We start from the raw sequence: 12,912 nt of genomic DNA on the forward strand, positions 1-12,912 counted from the left end.
TATACACGGCCTCGCTCGCTGACGGTATACACGGCCTCGCTCGCTGACGGTATATGACCTCGCTAGCTGACGGTATATGGCCTCGCTCGCTGCCAGTATACACGGCCTCGCTTGCCGGCAGTACACGGCCTCGCTCGCTGCCGGTATATGGCCTCGCTCGCTGCCGGAATATGGCCTCGCTCGCTGACGGTATACACGGCCTCGCTCGCTGACGGTATATGACCTCGCTCGCTGACGGTATATGACCTCGCTCGCTGACGGTATACACGGCCTCGCTCGCTGCCGGTATACACGGCCTCGCTCGCTGACGGTATACACGGCCTCGCTCGCTGACGGTATATGACCTCGCTAGCTGACGGTATACACGGCCTCGCTCGCTGACGGTATACACGGCCTCGCTCGCTGACGGTATATGACCTCGCTAGCTGACGGTATATGGCCTCGCTCGCTGCCAGTATACACGGCCTCGCTTGCCGGCAGTACACGGCCTCGCTCGCTGCCGGAATATGGCCCTATATCAGCGGTTCCCAACCATTTCTTACACTGCGCAGCCCCGGCTAGAAAGTATTGGTTCCACGAACGCCTATTTTATAAATCTTATCGCCGACTCATCGGACGATCGCTCACAAACTGTGTGATCCCCGGCAGTACAGGGTCCAAAGCTCGTGGGGGGGGGGGGGGGGGGAAGGATATAATAAATAAGTCCCCCAACTACCCCTCAGTGTGTGCAGGCAGCATGGGAAGCTAAAGATGTCACTCACTGCGGGGGCTTCCAGTCACACCCCACAATGCCTTGCTGCTGTGGATGCAAAGCATTGTGGGAGCGACTTCGGAAGCTCCTCCTGTAATTGACATACCCCCCTTCCATACGGGCTCAGGTACCCACTCTACTGCCCACCAACACATGTTCTTCTTGGCGAACCCCTTGGGGACACCTCACGAAGACCACCCTGTTGGGAATCACCGCCCTACATGCCCAGACACAGTCAGGCTGCAGAATCGGCTCTTTGTGTTTAATTTGGGGACATGCTTGTGTGGCGAGAGGCCGGTAAGAACACGTGTGCTCTCCTCATGGTTGTGTTACATGGGTGACACCTGGTGGCTTCAGTCCAACCAACTATTCTACAGACGTTAGATTTTATATGAAGACGAAGGGAGAAAAAAAACACTGAAAGTTAGGCCTTGCCCCCGCTGCCTACTACAGCGTCCGCTGTGGCAGACGCTGCGCGCACGAGAGCCCTCCCCGCAATGGCGCCGGGCCCGCTGCGAGGGGGGGCCGCAGCGCGCGCACGAGCTACTCCTGCTCTCAATAGAATTTAGAGCAGGACACGCGTCGAGCGATACGGCACGCCCCCGGCGGTTCAGCCAATGAGGGCGAACCTGCCGGGTGTCGTCATGGCCGCGCCCCCGTCACTCCTCCGCCACGCCCCCCCCGGTCTCTCTTCCTGCAGCTCCCTGCAGACCAGGTAATCGGCTGCAAGCGCCGCCAATCTCGCGGGCGCGCGTTGCAGCTGAGTTACCGGGGCCGTAGCCTTAGACCTTATGGGAAGGTCAGTTGAATAATTTAAGGCTCAATAGCTGGAGGGTCAAACTCCTACAGAATAATGACTACCAAGAGGGACGCATTTTACTCTTCGGGCCCTGGCATAATGAAGAGAAGGTTAATGCAAAGAGACTCTTAAAGTTGCGTTTCCGACTAGGGGCTTTGTTTTTTTTACTAGGTGGGAAGAGAGTCTCCGGAGCTCCACGAACCCCACATTTAACGAGATACTTACCTCCGTTCAGCCCCAGCCGGCCGAGCAATATGGCGGTTTAAAGGCTCCGCCTCACGCGATACCGTCAAAGACGCACAAGATAACAGCAGCACCTAGGGAGGTAAGTATCTCGTGAATCACGGGGTCCCGGAGCTGAAATGAACACTTTGGTTTTCATCTCTCGCTGGGAAAGGCTTCTTTAAGCTGCAGAGATCCTGGAGAAGCTGGAAAGAATTCCCTACACATTTCATGCTGTGAATATTCGCAACCGTCCGTTTCCCGGACATAGAAGGGAAGTGGAGAATTTGCGGGTGAAGCGCGTGTTTGGTAATGAGTCAGAAAGGAGTTAAAATAAATACACGGCAGACGGAGCACTTCGGAGGAGCGTTTTAACGCTCAGCGTGCACGAATGTTCCTATCGCGCAGTATACTTAACCCACTGAATGCCAGAGAGGCCAGCCTCACAAGGCATTAACGCGCCATTAAATATACCATCTGTATGATTACATGGGAGAAGGAGCGGCTCAGTGAGTAAAGACACTGACTGGTACTGGGTGTGCAGCAGTTTTTTTGTTGCCTCCTTAGAAAAGCGTTCGATAATGATACTTCGTGTTTCCACCTGACGCTTATTACAGAATTATCCGGCAATCTATAATCCCAACTAAAAAAAAAAAGATGAGAATCCCAGGAAAACGCATTATAAGGGAGATCGAGCGGCGCAGTGAGTAAAGACACTGACTCTGGAGCTGAGTTTGAAGCAGGGGAACCTGGTTCAATTCCCAGTGTCGGCTCCTTGTGATCTTGGGCAAGTCACTTTATCTCCCTGTGCTCAGGCACCAAAAACATAGATTGTAAGCTCCATGGGGCAGGGACCTGTGCCTGCAAAATGTCTCTGTAAAGTGCTACGTAAAAACTAGCAGCGCTATACAAGAACATGCAATTATTATTATTGTTATTATTACTACAAGACCTTAACAAACTGCAAACTTTTCAGTCTGTGCCCCAACGTCTGCTCTCCTCCCCCCCCCCTTACCTTGTCTCCGGGGTCATGTGATGTCGCGTTGCCATGGCGACATGTCGCCCCAAGCCGTAAGAGAAGTTACAGAGGCCTTGCAAGGCCCCCCGGAATTAAATTTAAACGCTTTGGGGAAGAGTAAGGGGCCTCTGTAAGCGCCGCACCCCCAGTTTGCAAGTTAAGATATATATATATCAATAAGCTTGTGGCCCGTTACTGCGGAAGGTTTTCGGAGCTGGTTCCTTTGCAGGACCAGTTGACGAGTCCGTAGGTTAATGTGTGTTTGTGCGCTTTTGCCGCTGTAGAAAAGGCAAACCACTGGCGCTTATTGCAACTGTGTCCCCACAAAAAACATAAAAACAGTCACACCAAAACCTGAATTATTCTCAGAAACATGACGTGAAAGGAGACCGTACCTGCGATACAAATTTTCTACGAAGATGTACTTTGCGCTGTAAATTGATCTCTCCATCATTTTAACAGGGAATATCTGCAAAGCCGGGGGACAGGAAGGAGTTAGATCCTTTGCATTCACTTCCCCCGATGCCAAGGTGAAACATGTTCAGGGCGCACAGCCTTCCCTCTCACTCTTCGGGGCTTTCAAACACTGGCAAGCTACCGATGTGAAGTGCAAAGCCAAGTACCCCATTAAGACACAGCTTTTTTTCCCTCATTCAGCTCTCCTTGGCTTTGCCTTGTGAAGGTGGAAGCAGACATAATAACAGGACAGATACGGAACTAAATATTCACTAGGCTCAGGGAAGCCAAACTTAAACTCAAAACCGAGGCACATGCGTTACCCCGCCGGATACATTCATCTGCTTAGCTCCCAGCTCGTTATAATCCTTGCACTTTATTAGGTGTTTTTGCAATCAATACACGTTCTTCAATAATGTGCAATCCATGCAATGCTGTACTATTAAATAATACTTACTACATTTGAATGTTCTTTTAAATTCAACTAAATGCCATTTTTAATGAGATTTAATATACTGAGCATCATTGATTTCTATAGCAGGTTTAGCCCACCTCCCCAGCAGTGCAAGATCTTTGCAACACTTTCCTGTTTGTGATAATTTGTTGCCAATATTCCCAACAGTTTGAGCTGCAAACTGTAACAATAGATGTTACCTTAGTAATATCAGGATTCATTGTAGCTGCTGCGTTGCACTGACTGAAGGATTGGTTGAATCGGAAAGGTGGCCATTATGTGAACCCTGAGAAGCTGGATCTTTGATCGATTTATGGGAGAACTAATGGATTGGCAGCTTAGGTAATTCATTTTCAATAAAGGTAATCAAAGGCTGCATATATTAAAACCAAATATATATTTATTTTTAAAAGCATTTCATATTCCAATTACTGTAGTATTCCAGAGGTAACTTTCATTAGGTATTCACGGGGTTTTAAAATGGCGGCCTGTCTTTTACAGTGTTTAGTTTCACGCACTTTCACATTGTCTCGGTCTAAAATGCAAAGAATCCAACAGGTTTCTCTTCTCTCTCCTTCACATTGAATGAGATCCTGCCCTGCATCCGTACCAATGATTAAGATCCTGCTGGGATCCACCTTGTGTTGTAAAATGCTCTACATTTCCATAGACCCCGTGCATAGATACCTTTGTGCCGCTGTCCTCCTGCTTCAGAGTTGCGGCGTCAAATGACACTGCGACGTCACATGGCGAAGCGTTGCCACAGGCACATGGTGTCACGTCGCCGTAGCAACGCGACGCCATAACGCTGAAGGAGAAGGTAAGAACTTTACAGAGGCCCCCCTGCCCCCCCCCCCGGCAATCAGTGGGGAAGAGAGCGGGGTCTCTGTATATGGGGAGGTGGGGAACTTGCTGCCCTAGATCCGGGCCTATCGGCCTAGTGGGAAATCTGCCACTGACCACGTGAGTGGGAATTTCACTGTTTTTGGACCATTCCCCATGCTGCTGCTGCTACACTGTGTGACTCCTGGGAGACATCCTTGTGAGAAAGCTGCATCTTACCCAGGAATAGTATATGCATTGTTATTTATCACTATATATAGATATTTTTTTTCACTAAAATAATTATTACATTTGCCTAAATTGGGTATTTTTTCACTTGTGCGTATATACACTAATCACTTTATTTCACTGTTAAGGATTATTTTGCGCTGGTTTCCTTTTTTTGTTTAACAAAGAATCAGACAGTCGTTCCCATATTTATAGGATCTGATCCCAGATTCGCCTCTCCCACCTGCTCCCGCCGATCATTTTATTCCACAGTATTGCTTTATGTCTGCTAACAAATAACAATTATACCAGTGGTGTGCAAACCTTTTTGTTTGCACCCACCGCCTGCTCTCCCCCCCCCCTGCTCGCGCCCCCCCTTACCTTTCCTCCGGCGTCATTTGACGTCACGTGTCATCGCGTTGCCATTTGACCCCGCGTTGTCATGGCAATGTGTCGGCAGAAACCGCCGGAGAGAAGGTAAGAGGCGTCGGGCGCTCCCCCGCCATTTTATTTAACCGTTGTGGAGAAGAGCGCGGGGCCTCTACAAGCGCCGTGCCACCCCCAGAAAATGTTGTTCCCCCCAGTTTGCGCACCCCTTGAATTATACGATTGATGCAGAGAACGTGAACCCTGACTTTTCCTGCTTTCATTTAAAGATCTCTCTAACTTACCGAGGGCTTGGTGTGCATATCCAGCATGGTGAGCTGTACGTAGGTCTGCAATGTTAATCCCCATCTCGAAGGATCTTGGTACATTAAACCCTGAGTGAAAAGTGCATTACGGGTACAAATTATTTAGTCTGCAGCAGAAATGAAACGTTCGTGCCGGAAAACTTCCCAAACATAAGGCCGCGGCCACGCTGCCGCTGAGCGCGCTCATGCTCGAGAGCGGTGACGTCACCGACTACCCAAGCATGAGCGCTTGGCTGTCCAGGGTACGTGTGCGCGCAGCGTCAGCGTGGCCATGCTAATTTGATTACATTAAAGTGAGCGCGCCGAGCGCGTCGCGGCAGCGTGGCCGCATCCTTACAAACATTCACAGAACGGTGACCCCTGAAACGGACCCTGCCTCCGGGGTCATGATGCACAGAAAATATTAACATTTTATAGCTGGCCCCAGGCACTGTGAAGATAGCTGGCCCCAGGCACTGTGAAGATATATTGATCTACAGGAACCAATTATCCTTATGTAACCCAGCGATAATCTACTGCAGGAGCGGCCATCTCCAGTCCTCAAGAACCACCATCAGGAAAACACACTAATATACCAAGAACAAAAGTTCCAAAACATCATTTTAAAAATGCTTATTTTGGGGGGTTTTCCCTTTTTTGTAACATTTTTTTTTTTTTTTACAGATTAAAACCCAAAATAAAAGCAGCCCATTTCCTGCCAGCGAAAACCAAAACCCCAGCGCCTGCCCCGAATTTGTAGATGCCACTTACCAGTGGGTTATGGTTCTGTACGTTTCTCCATTTTGACACAGGCTCCTTCAAAACCTTAAAAACAAATGGTCCGTTTCACGAGCAGGCCCCGGTAAATACAACCTGTATAATAATCTCTTCCCTGCCGGCATTGTATCACAACTTGTTATGTGGTACATTGTAGTCACAGGGCCGCTGGCAGTCAAGGCGTTAGTTAGTAATAATTTATAATGGTAATTTAAAAATGTCAAGCACCTTAAAACCGTTCTCCTTCGAACAATGTAACTATAATGTGTAGACGAGGGGGGTGGCCAACCCCCCCCCCCCCTCTCAGGTCAGGTTTTCAGGATATTCCTGCTTCAGCAAAGATGGCTCAATCAGTCCCTGCTTCAGCACAGGTGGCCCAATCAGTCCCTGCTTCAGCACAGGTGGCTCTGATTGAGCCACCTGTGCTGAAGCTGGGATATCCTGAAAACCTGACCTGTTGGGGGGTGCTTGAGGCCTGGAGTCGAGCACCCCTGGACTAGCCATTCATCTCACGCTGATTATACCATGTTAATGATGTGTGGTTGCCCTGTAAAGGAGCGCCGAGTACCTCAATGTTTGCCGTGTTGGAGAAGTATTCCAAACAGGTGGTTTTCCCGCTGGCGATATTTCCCTCCACGCAGATCTGGTGAAATGTAACAAGAATGAGAAGTAACCAGGGTCCCGCTCAGATTATTTCCGGGCAATGTTTCGGGTGCAGGAGTCCCAGCACAGGCTAACTCTCAATATGAGAGCATCTGCGGACAGAGCTGCCTCGGGGTCTCGCACACAGGAAAACGCATTCATTCAGGGTTGTAGCAATCGAACAAAGACATCATCATCATCATAATAATAAAGGTATATTTATTACATTAGTGTTTTTTCCTCCTATTCACTGTATACTTTACATGATCCCATTGTAATATGTACAGGCGCAGAGAAGTGTGTAGTAAACAAAATGGCCGCCGCACACACTAGGTAGATTACCTCAGCGGGGGCGGGGGGGGGGGGGGGTTGTGATCACAATACCAGCACCGTGAGTACAAGAAAAAGGTGTTTATTTAGTACACCATGCAGATGTATCCTCAAGAGCAGGTTTGCTCAATTCCAGACCTCAAGCTGCCCCCCCCCCCACACCAAACAGGTCAGGTTTTCAGGATATTCCTGCTTCAGCACAGGTAGCTCAATCAGTCCCTGCATAACTCAGTCTTCGACAGAGCCACCTACGCTGCAGCTGGGAAATCCTGACCTGTTGGAGTTGAGCACCCCCTCACCCCGAAACGTCGGGATATGTGCGCATGGTGGCCTGGATAAAAACGTATAGTTTAAACTCCTCGTGCTGTGCCGGTATTTTGATCACTTGGGAGTTGGGAAAGGGAAATGGCCTGATCACAGAATGACATTTCCGCTGGGAGGAAAGTGTACAGATTTGTATAAGCGCGGTGTGCTTACCACTGTCTTTTTCTCCCGCTTTGTAAGAAATGGATCTGGATCGGAAAGAAGTTAAAAAAAGAAGAAAAAAAAGTCAGGAATACAGACGCGACGTCGCCCAAAAACAAAAGCATTGCCGCCGCGTGCGCTTATAGTGCACGTGACGGCGACAGAGCGACAGCGACGTCGCGAAAACTTGACGCCGTTAGAATTTGATTTTTCAAGGGCCGTCGCGTCACGTGACGGCCCTTGAACAAATCAAATTGCGGGAATCCCGCGATGCCGCCGACCGGCGAAACATAACTTTCGCCGGTGGCGACGGCGACGTCACTATAGGCAAAGGCACAATACAGGCGATACACACAAATATATGGGGGTGGGGAGGAGGGAGATATACACAGATGTATACAGGGGGAATACAAAGTTCTATACCAGGGGGGAGAGATAAACACCGGTATATACATGGGGGTAGTACACGAAGAGATATCCAGGGGAGACGATAAGATTTGGCTCTAGTTATAGGACATAAAACACCTCTCAAGCATACACCTATTGGGCTCTTTAATCAGCAGTTACAGACACACGGTCACAATACTTTACTCCCATCTGGTTTCATTCCTGTTTCTACAAGGAACACTGCATGTTACACATCTGCTTTTGTTACACTATTAGTGCCCTTTATGGGGTAACATTGTTATTTAAATTTGTTATAAGTTCCATGATCCATTTGATTTTTTAATTTAAAATAGTTTTATTAAACCCCTTCTTAATAGGATTTTTTCATAAGGACATAATCTATATCTATATTTTTGAAACCATTGTATGTCCGTGTCTAGGGGCAATCTGATTGGTCCGTCGGTCCATGGGCCGGCCGCCCGCCCTCCCACGGCTCTCATTGGCTCACCCCCCCCCGTGTCCCACCCACCCACGGCTCTCATTGGCCAGTGTACCTCGCCCACCCCCCCCCCCCCGTGTGTCCCGCCCTCCACGGCTACACCGCGTGCCCCTCTGAGCGCAGTGCAGCCACAGATTCTCCTCCTCACCGAGCGCCCCTGCAACCCCCCCAGCCGCACCTCACACCCGGCCCACAACCTCCATCCACACCCCCGCCGGATCAGTCCCTACACCGCCGCCTCACACCCGCATTACCATCAGCCCCTCTCACCGCCGCCGGCCCCCCGCATCACCAGTCCCTCACACCACCACTCCAAGCAGTCGCATCTCCGTCCGCTATCACGCCTGACCGTCGCCTCTCTCCCGCCCGCACGCCGCACACTTCCGGCCGTCGCCTCTCTCCCTGCCGCTCACCTCTCCCGCACGCTACACACTCCAGGCCGTCGCCTCTCGCCCGCTGCCGCCTCTAGCACGCCCGCTCCTGTCTTTCACCCCCTCCGCTCCTGCCTTTCACCCCACCCGCTCCTGCCTTTCACCCCACCCGCTCCTGCCTTTCACCCCACCCGCTCCTGCCTCTCACCCCCCCACTCTTGCCTTTCACCCCCCCCACACTCTTGCCTTTCACCCCCCCCCTCCCGCTCCTGGCTTCCAGTCACTCAGTCACCCACCCGTGCATCCACTCAGTCACCCACCCGCGCACCGACTCAGTCACCCACCCGCGCACCCACTCAGTCACCCACCCGCGCACCCACTCAGTCACCCACCCGCGCACCCACTCAGTCACCCACCCGCGCACCCACTCAGTCACGCACCCGCGCACCCACTTAGTCATCCACCCGCGCACACACTCAGTCACCCACCCGCGCACACACTCAGTCACCCGCGCACCCACTCAGTCACCCACCCGCACACCCACTCAGTCACCCACGCCACACCCACTCAGTCACCCACCCGCGCACCCACTCAGTCACCCACCCCACACCCACTCAGTCACCCACTCAGTCACCCACCCAGCACCCACTCAGTCACGCACCAGTCACGCATCCACTCAATCACGCACCCACTCAGTCATGCATCCACTCAGTCACGCACCCACTCAGTCACGCACCCACTCAGTCACCTGTCTTTTGTGGAAAATATAAAAATAAACATGTTGCATTGTAATCTTTTTTTCGGTGTGACAATAAGAAAACAGTTACGTTCAAGTTGTGCGCTAAAAAATATTTTACCCCGGTAGGTGCGCTATGGGTTGGGGGGGGGGGGAAGGGGGGTGCCCTGCTCCTTTCATTTGTCCTGGGCCCCATGCTTTCTGTTGATGACGCTGCTCCCGCCCGCCACCGCAGCGGACACCCCGCCCCACAGTAAGTCCGCTGTCACACCCCCTGAAGCGCTCTGTACATTAATGGTGCTATATAAATAAAGACATACAATACACACCGCACCCAAAGTCAGCCGCCGCAGAGATACCCGCAGGGTGCCGCCGCACCCTGTCACTAACCCACCTGCAGTGAGCCGCACAATACTCCCGCCTGCGACGGGGGGGGGGGCGGGGAGAATCAACCCTCCCGCCCCCCCAGTGACACACTGCTGCCGAGCTCTGAAGGGGGGGGGAAATCACTAACCAAAGGTGAGCCACCGCCGCTAACCTCTGAAAGGGGGGGTTCAAACCCGCCCACCCAAGGAGACGCCGCCTAGCTGTGAAGGGGGGGGAATCCCAACCGTCCCGGCCACCCACCGGCCACCCACCCCCCCCCCACCCAGTGACCCGCCGCCGAGCTATGATGGCGGGGGGGGAGGGGGGAAGAATTGGAGATGTGAAGGGGGGGGGGTGAGCGTAGAGTGAGGGGGAGCGGGAATATTTTATCCCGGGCAACGCCGGGTATATCAGCTAGTTTCTAATAAAGACATACATACATACAACTGCGCTGATGCTATTTGTATCCCTGATATCTGGGTTTTTGTGTTAAAACCAGCATTGTGGCAGCACTATTTAGGAATGTTTAACCCCTATGTTTCTGAGCACTTGATATTTACTTGAATATATATCATATATATATTTGAATACACACACATCTACGTTTGGGGGAGTATATACAGGGTGAGTACACACACTCATATATAAGGGGGGATTACACAGTCATATATAAGGGGGGAGTACACACACAGAGATATATATGGGGCAGTAAATGGAAGTGCCGTGTCTCAGCAGTGAGTGGGAGTGGCGTGTCCCAGTTCTGTACCAGTCTCCCGGTGGGGGGAGGGCAGTGAGTGGGAGTGGCGTGTCCCAGTTCTGTACCAGTCTCCCGGTGGGGGGAGGGCAGTGAGTGGGAGTGGCGTGTCTCAGGGCAGTGAGTGGGAGTGGCGTGTCCCAGTTCTGTACCAGTCTCCCGGTGGGGGGAGGGCAGTGAGTGGGAGTGGCGTGTCCCAGTTCTGTACCAGTCTCCCGGTGGGGGGAGGGCAGTGAGTGGGAGTGGCGTGTCTCGGGGCAGTGAGGGGGAGTGGCGTGTCTCGGGGCAGTGAGTGGGAGTGGCGTTACCCTGTCTCCCGGTGCAGAGCCCCCTCTCCTGTCCGCTGCTCGCGATACTCGGTGCCCCCCGGACCCGGTTCCAGCCCCCGTAGCAGGCCCGGGCCGCGACCCGCACACTCATACCGGGGACAGCACACCCACTTCCGGAGCTGCGCACTGGAACCAGGACACGTCATCCAGGGGACTCTCACTTACACTGACCAGTGTCACTCACCCAGGGGACTGTAACTCAGACTGACCAGTGCAATTCACTTAGGGGACTGTTACTCACACTGACGAGTGTCACTCACTGACGGGACTGCCACTCATACTGACCAATGTCACTCACCCAGGGAACTGTCACTCACACTGACCAGTGTCACTCACCCAGGGGACTGTCACTCACAATGACCAGTGTCACTCACCCAGGGGACTGTAACTCACACTGACCAGTGTAATTCACTTAGGGGACTGTCACTCACAGTGACTAGTGTCATTCACTCAGGGGAGTGTCACTCACTGACGGGACTGTCACTTACCCAGGGGACTGTCACACTGACTAGTGTCATTCTCTCAGGGGAGTGTCACTCACTGACGGGGCTGTCACTCACGCTGACCAGTGTCACGCATACTGACCAGTGTCACTCACCCAGGGAACTGTCACTCACACTGACCAGTGTCAGTCACTCAGAAAACTGTCACTCATACTGACCAGTGTCAGTCACTCAGGGGAGGTTCAATGATATAGAATGAATCTTACAAATATTGTCTGTCATATACAGTCAGTGTTACTCAGAACTGCTCTTGTTCTACATTTTGATCTTGACCAGTATATGTTCCTGTACTTATCCATACAGTATAAGGCTGAGTTCAGAGAGGCTCCTGCGCGTCCGCGCCTCTGTCTGCTGGACGATGTGTGCTCATGCCCAGCGGACCGGATGTAACGACTTGGAGGTGGGACTACTCAGCCATTGAATTTAAAAAGAAGAAAGAAACTGCGCGTTTGTGATTGGCTGGCGAAGTACACGTGACGCGGCTGCCGCTTGAAATCATAACTTAATTTGTCTCCTTCAAGTGCAGCGGTGTTAACGCTGTACCTCGCCACCGGGTGTCATTTTCAGTTTGAAAACTCGCACACACCGAAGCGAAAGAGTGGCGCGTGTGTGCGCGCACGTAAGCTCGCATCGCATCCTATCCGAGCTCAGCCTATCTCTGCTTGTGTCCTCCTCCCGCCAGCCTGACCGATCACACCGCTCCCTTTCTGCTTGTGGAGCATACTGTACACGTGTATAATCCTTAAAAGATGATGTGCGAAACTTTGCCGCAACGTCTCCCAGCTTCCGAATCTCTTGTACCCACACACAGTACAACTGCCTTTTTTAAAGCCCCTTCCCACGCAGAGTTTTCTGCGCCCTGTCCACAGGACGTGGCAGCTTATATACAGTACAAAGTGAGAGCAGTGTAAACGCTGCATAGCTCATCCATTTACTCGGAATAAAAATAAGAACCGGTGGGTCAGGAAGTAACTTCTCAAACTTCTGCACAGATCATTTTTTTTTTTTAATTTAACGAGAACTACCGATAATCTAGAAATTATTTTTACTCTAGGAAAGGAAAGCAAATCCGAAATGATGCAGAGCATGGCGAGGATGTCAGAAAGGCCTGCAAAATGTTGTTCTGTTACAATATTGCCGGGGTGCGCAAATCGGGGGGCCCAAGATTTTGTATTTATTTTGTTATTCTCTCTGCATGTTATTATATCTCTGCGTGTTAATATCTCTGCATGTTATTATATCGCTCTGCATGTTATTATATCGCTCTGCATGTTATTATATCTCCGTGTTATTATATCTCTGCGTGTTATCTCTCTGCTGGTTATAGCTCTT

At 51.4% G+C, this 12,912-nt stretch overlaps 1 protein-coding gene across 3 annotated transcripts in view; it reads right to left on the reverse strand.

The window, feature by feature from the left end:
- Positions 1-11,198, reverse strand: part of TK2 (thymidine kinase 2) — a 29,379-nt gene extending 18,181 nt beyond the window's left edge. For 2 of the 3 annotated variants that reach the window (XM_075576764.1, XM_075576763.1), the window contains exons 1-6: positions 11,057-11,198; positions 7,648-7,682; positions 6,767-6,841; positions 6,193-6,246; positions 5,422-5,511; positions 3,186-3,259 (exon numbers count right to left, since the gene is read on the reverse strand). In XM_075576764.1, coding sequence (XP_075432879.1) covers positions 3,186-3,259; positions 5,422-5,511; positions 6,193-6,246; positions 6,767-6,841; positions 7,648-7,682; positions 11,057-11,168 — 440 coding nt within the window. In that variant the 5' untranslated portion in view covers positions 11,169-11,198. The remainder of the gene's footprint in view (positions 1-3,185; positions 3,260-5,421; positions 5,512-6,192; positions 6,247-6,766; positions 6,842-7,647; positions 7,683-11,056) is intronic. The other variant, XM_075576766.1, reaches the window with a different exon arrangement.
- Positions 11,199-12,912: the final 1,714 nt, after the last annotated feature.

Source organism: Ascaphus truei, chromosome 19, assembly GCF_040206685.1.
Source record: "Ascaphus truei isolate aAscTru1 chromosome 19, aAscTru1.hap1, whole genome shotgun sequence".
NCBI classification, from domain to species: Eukaryota; Metazoa; Chordata; class Amphibia; order Anura; family Ascaphidae; genus Ascaphus; species Ascaphus truei.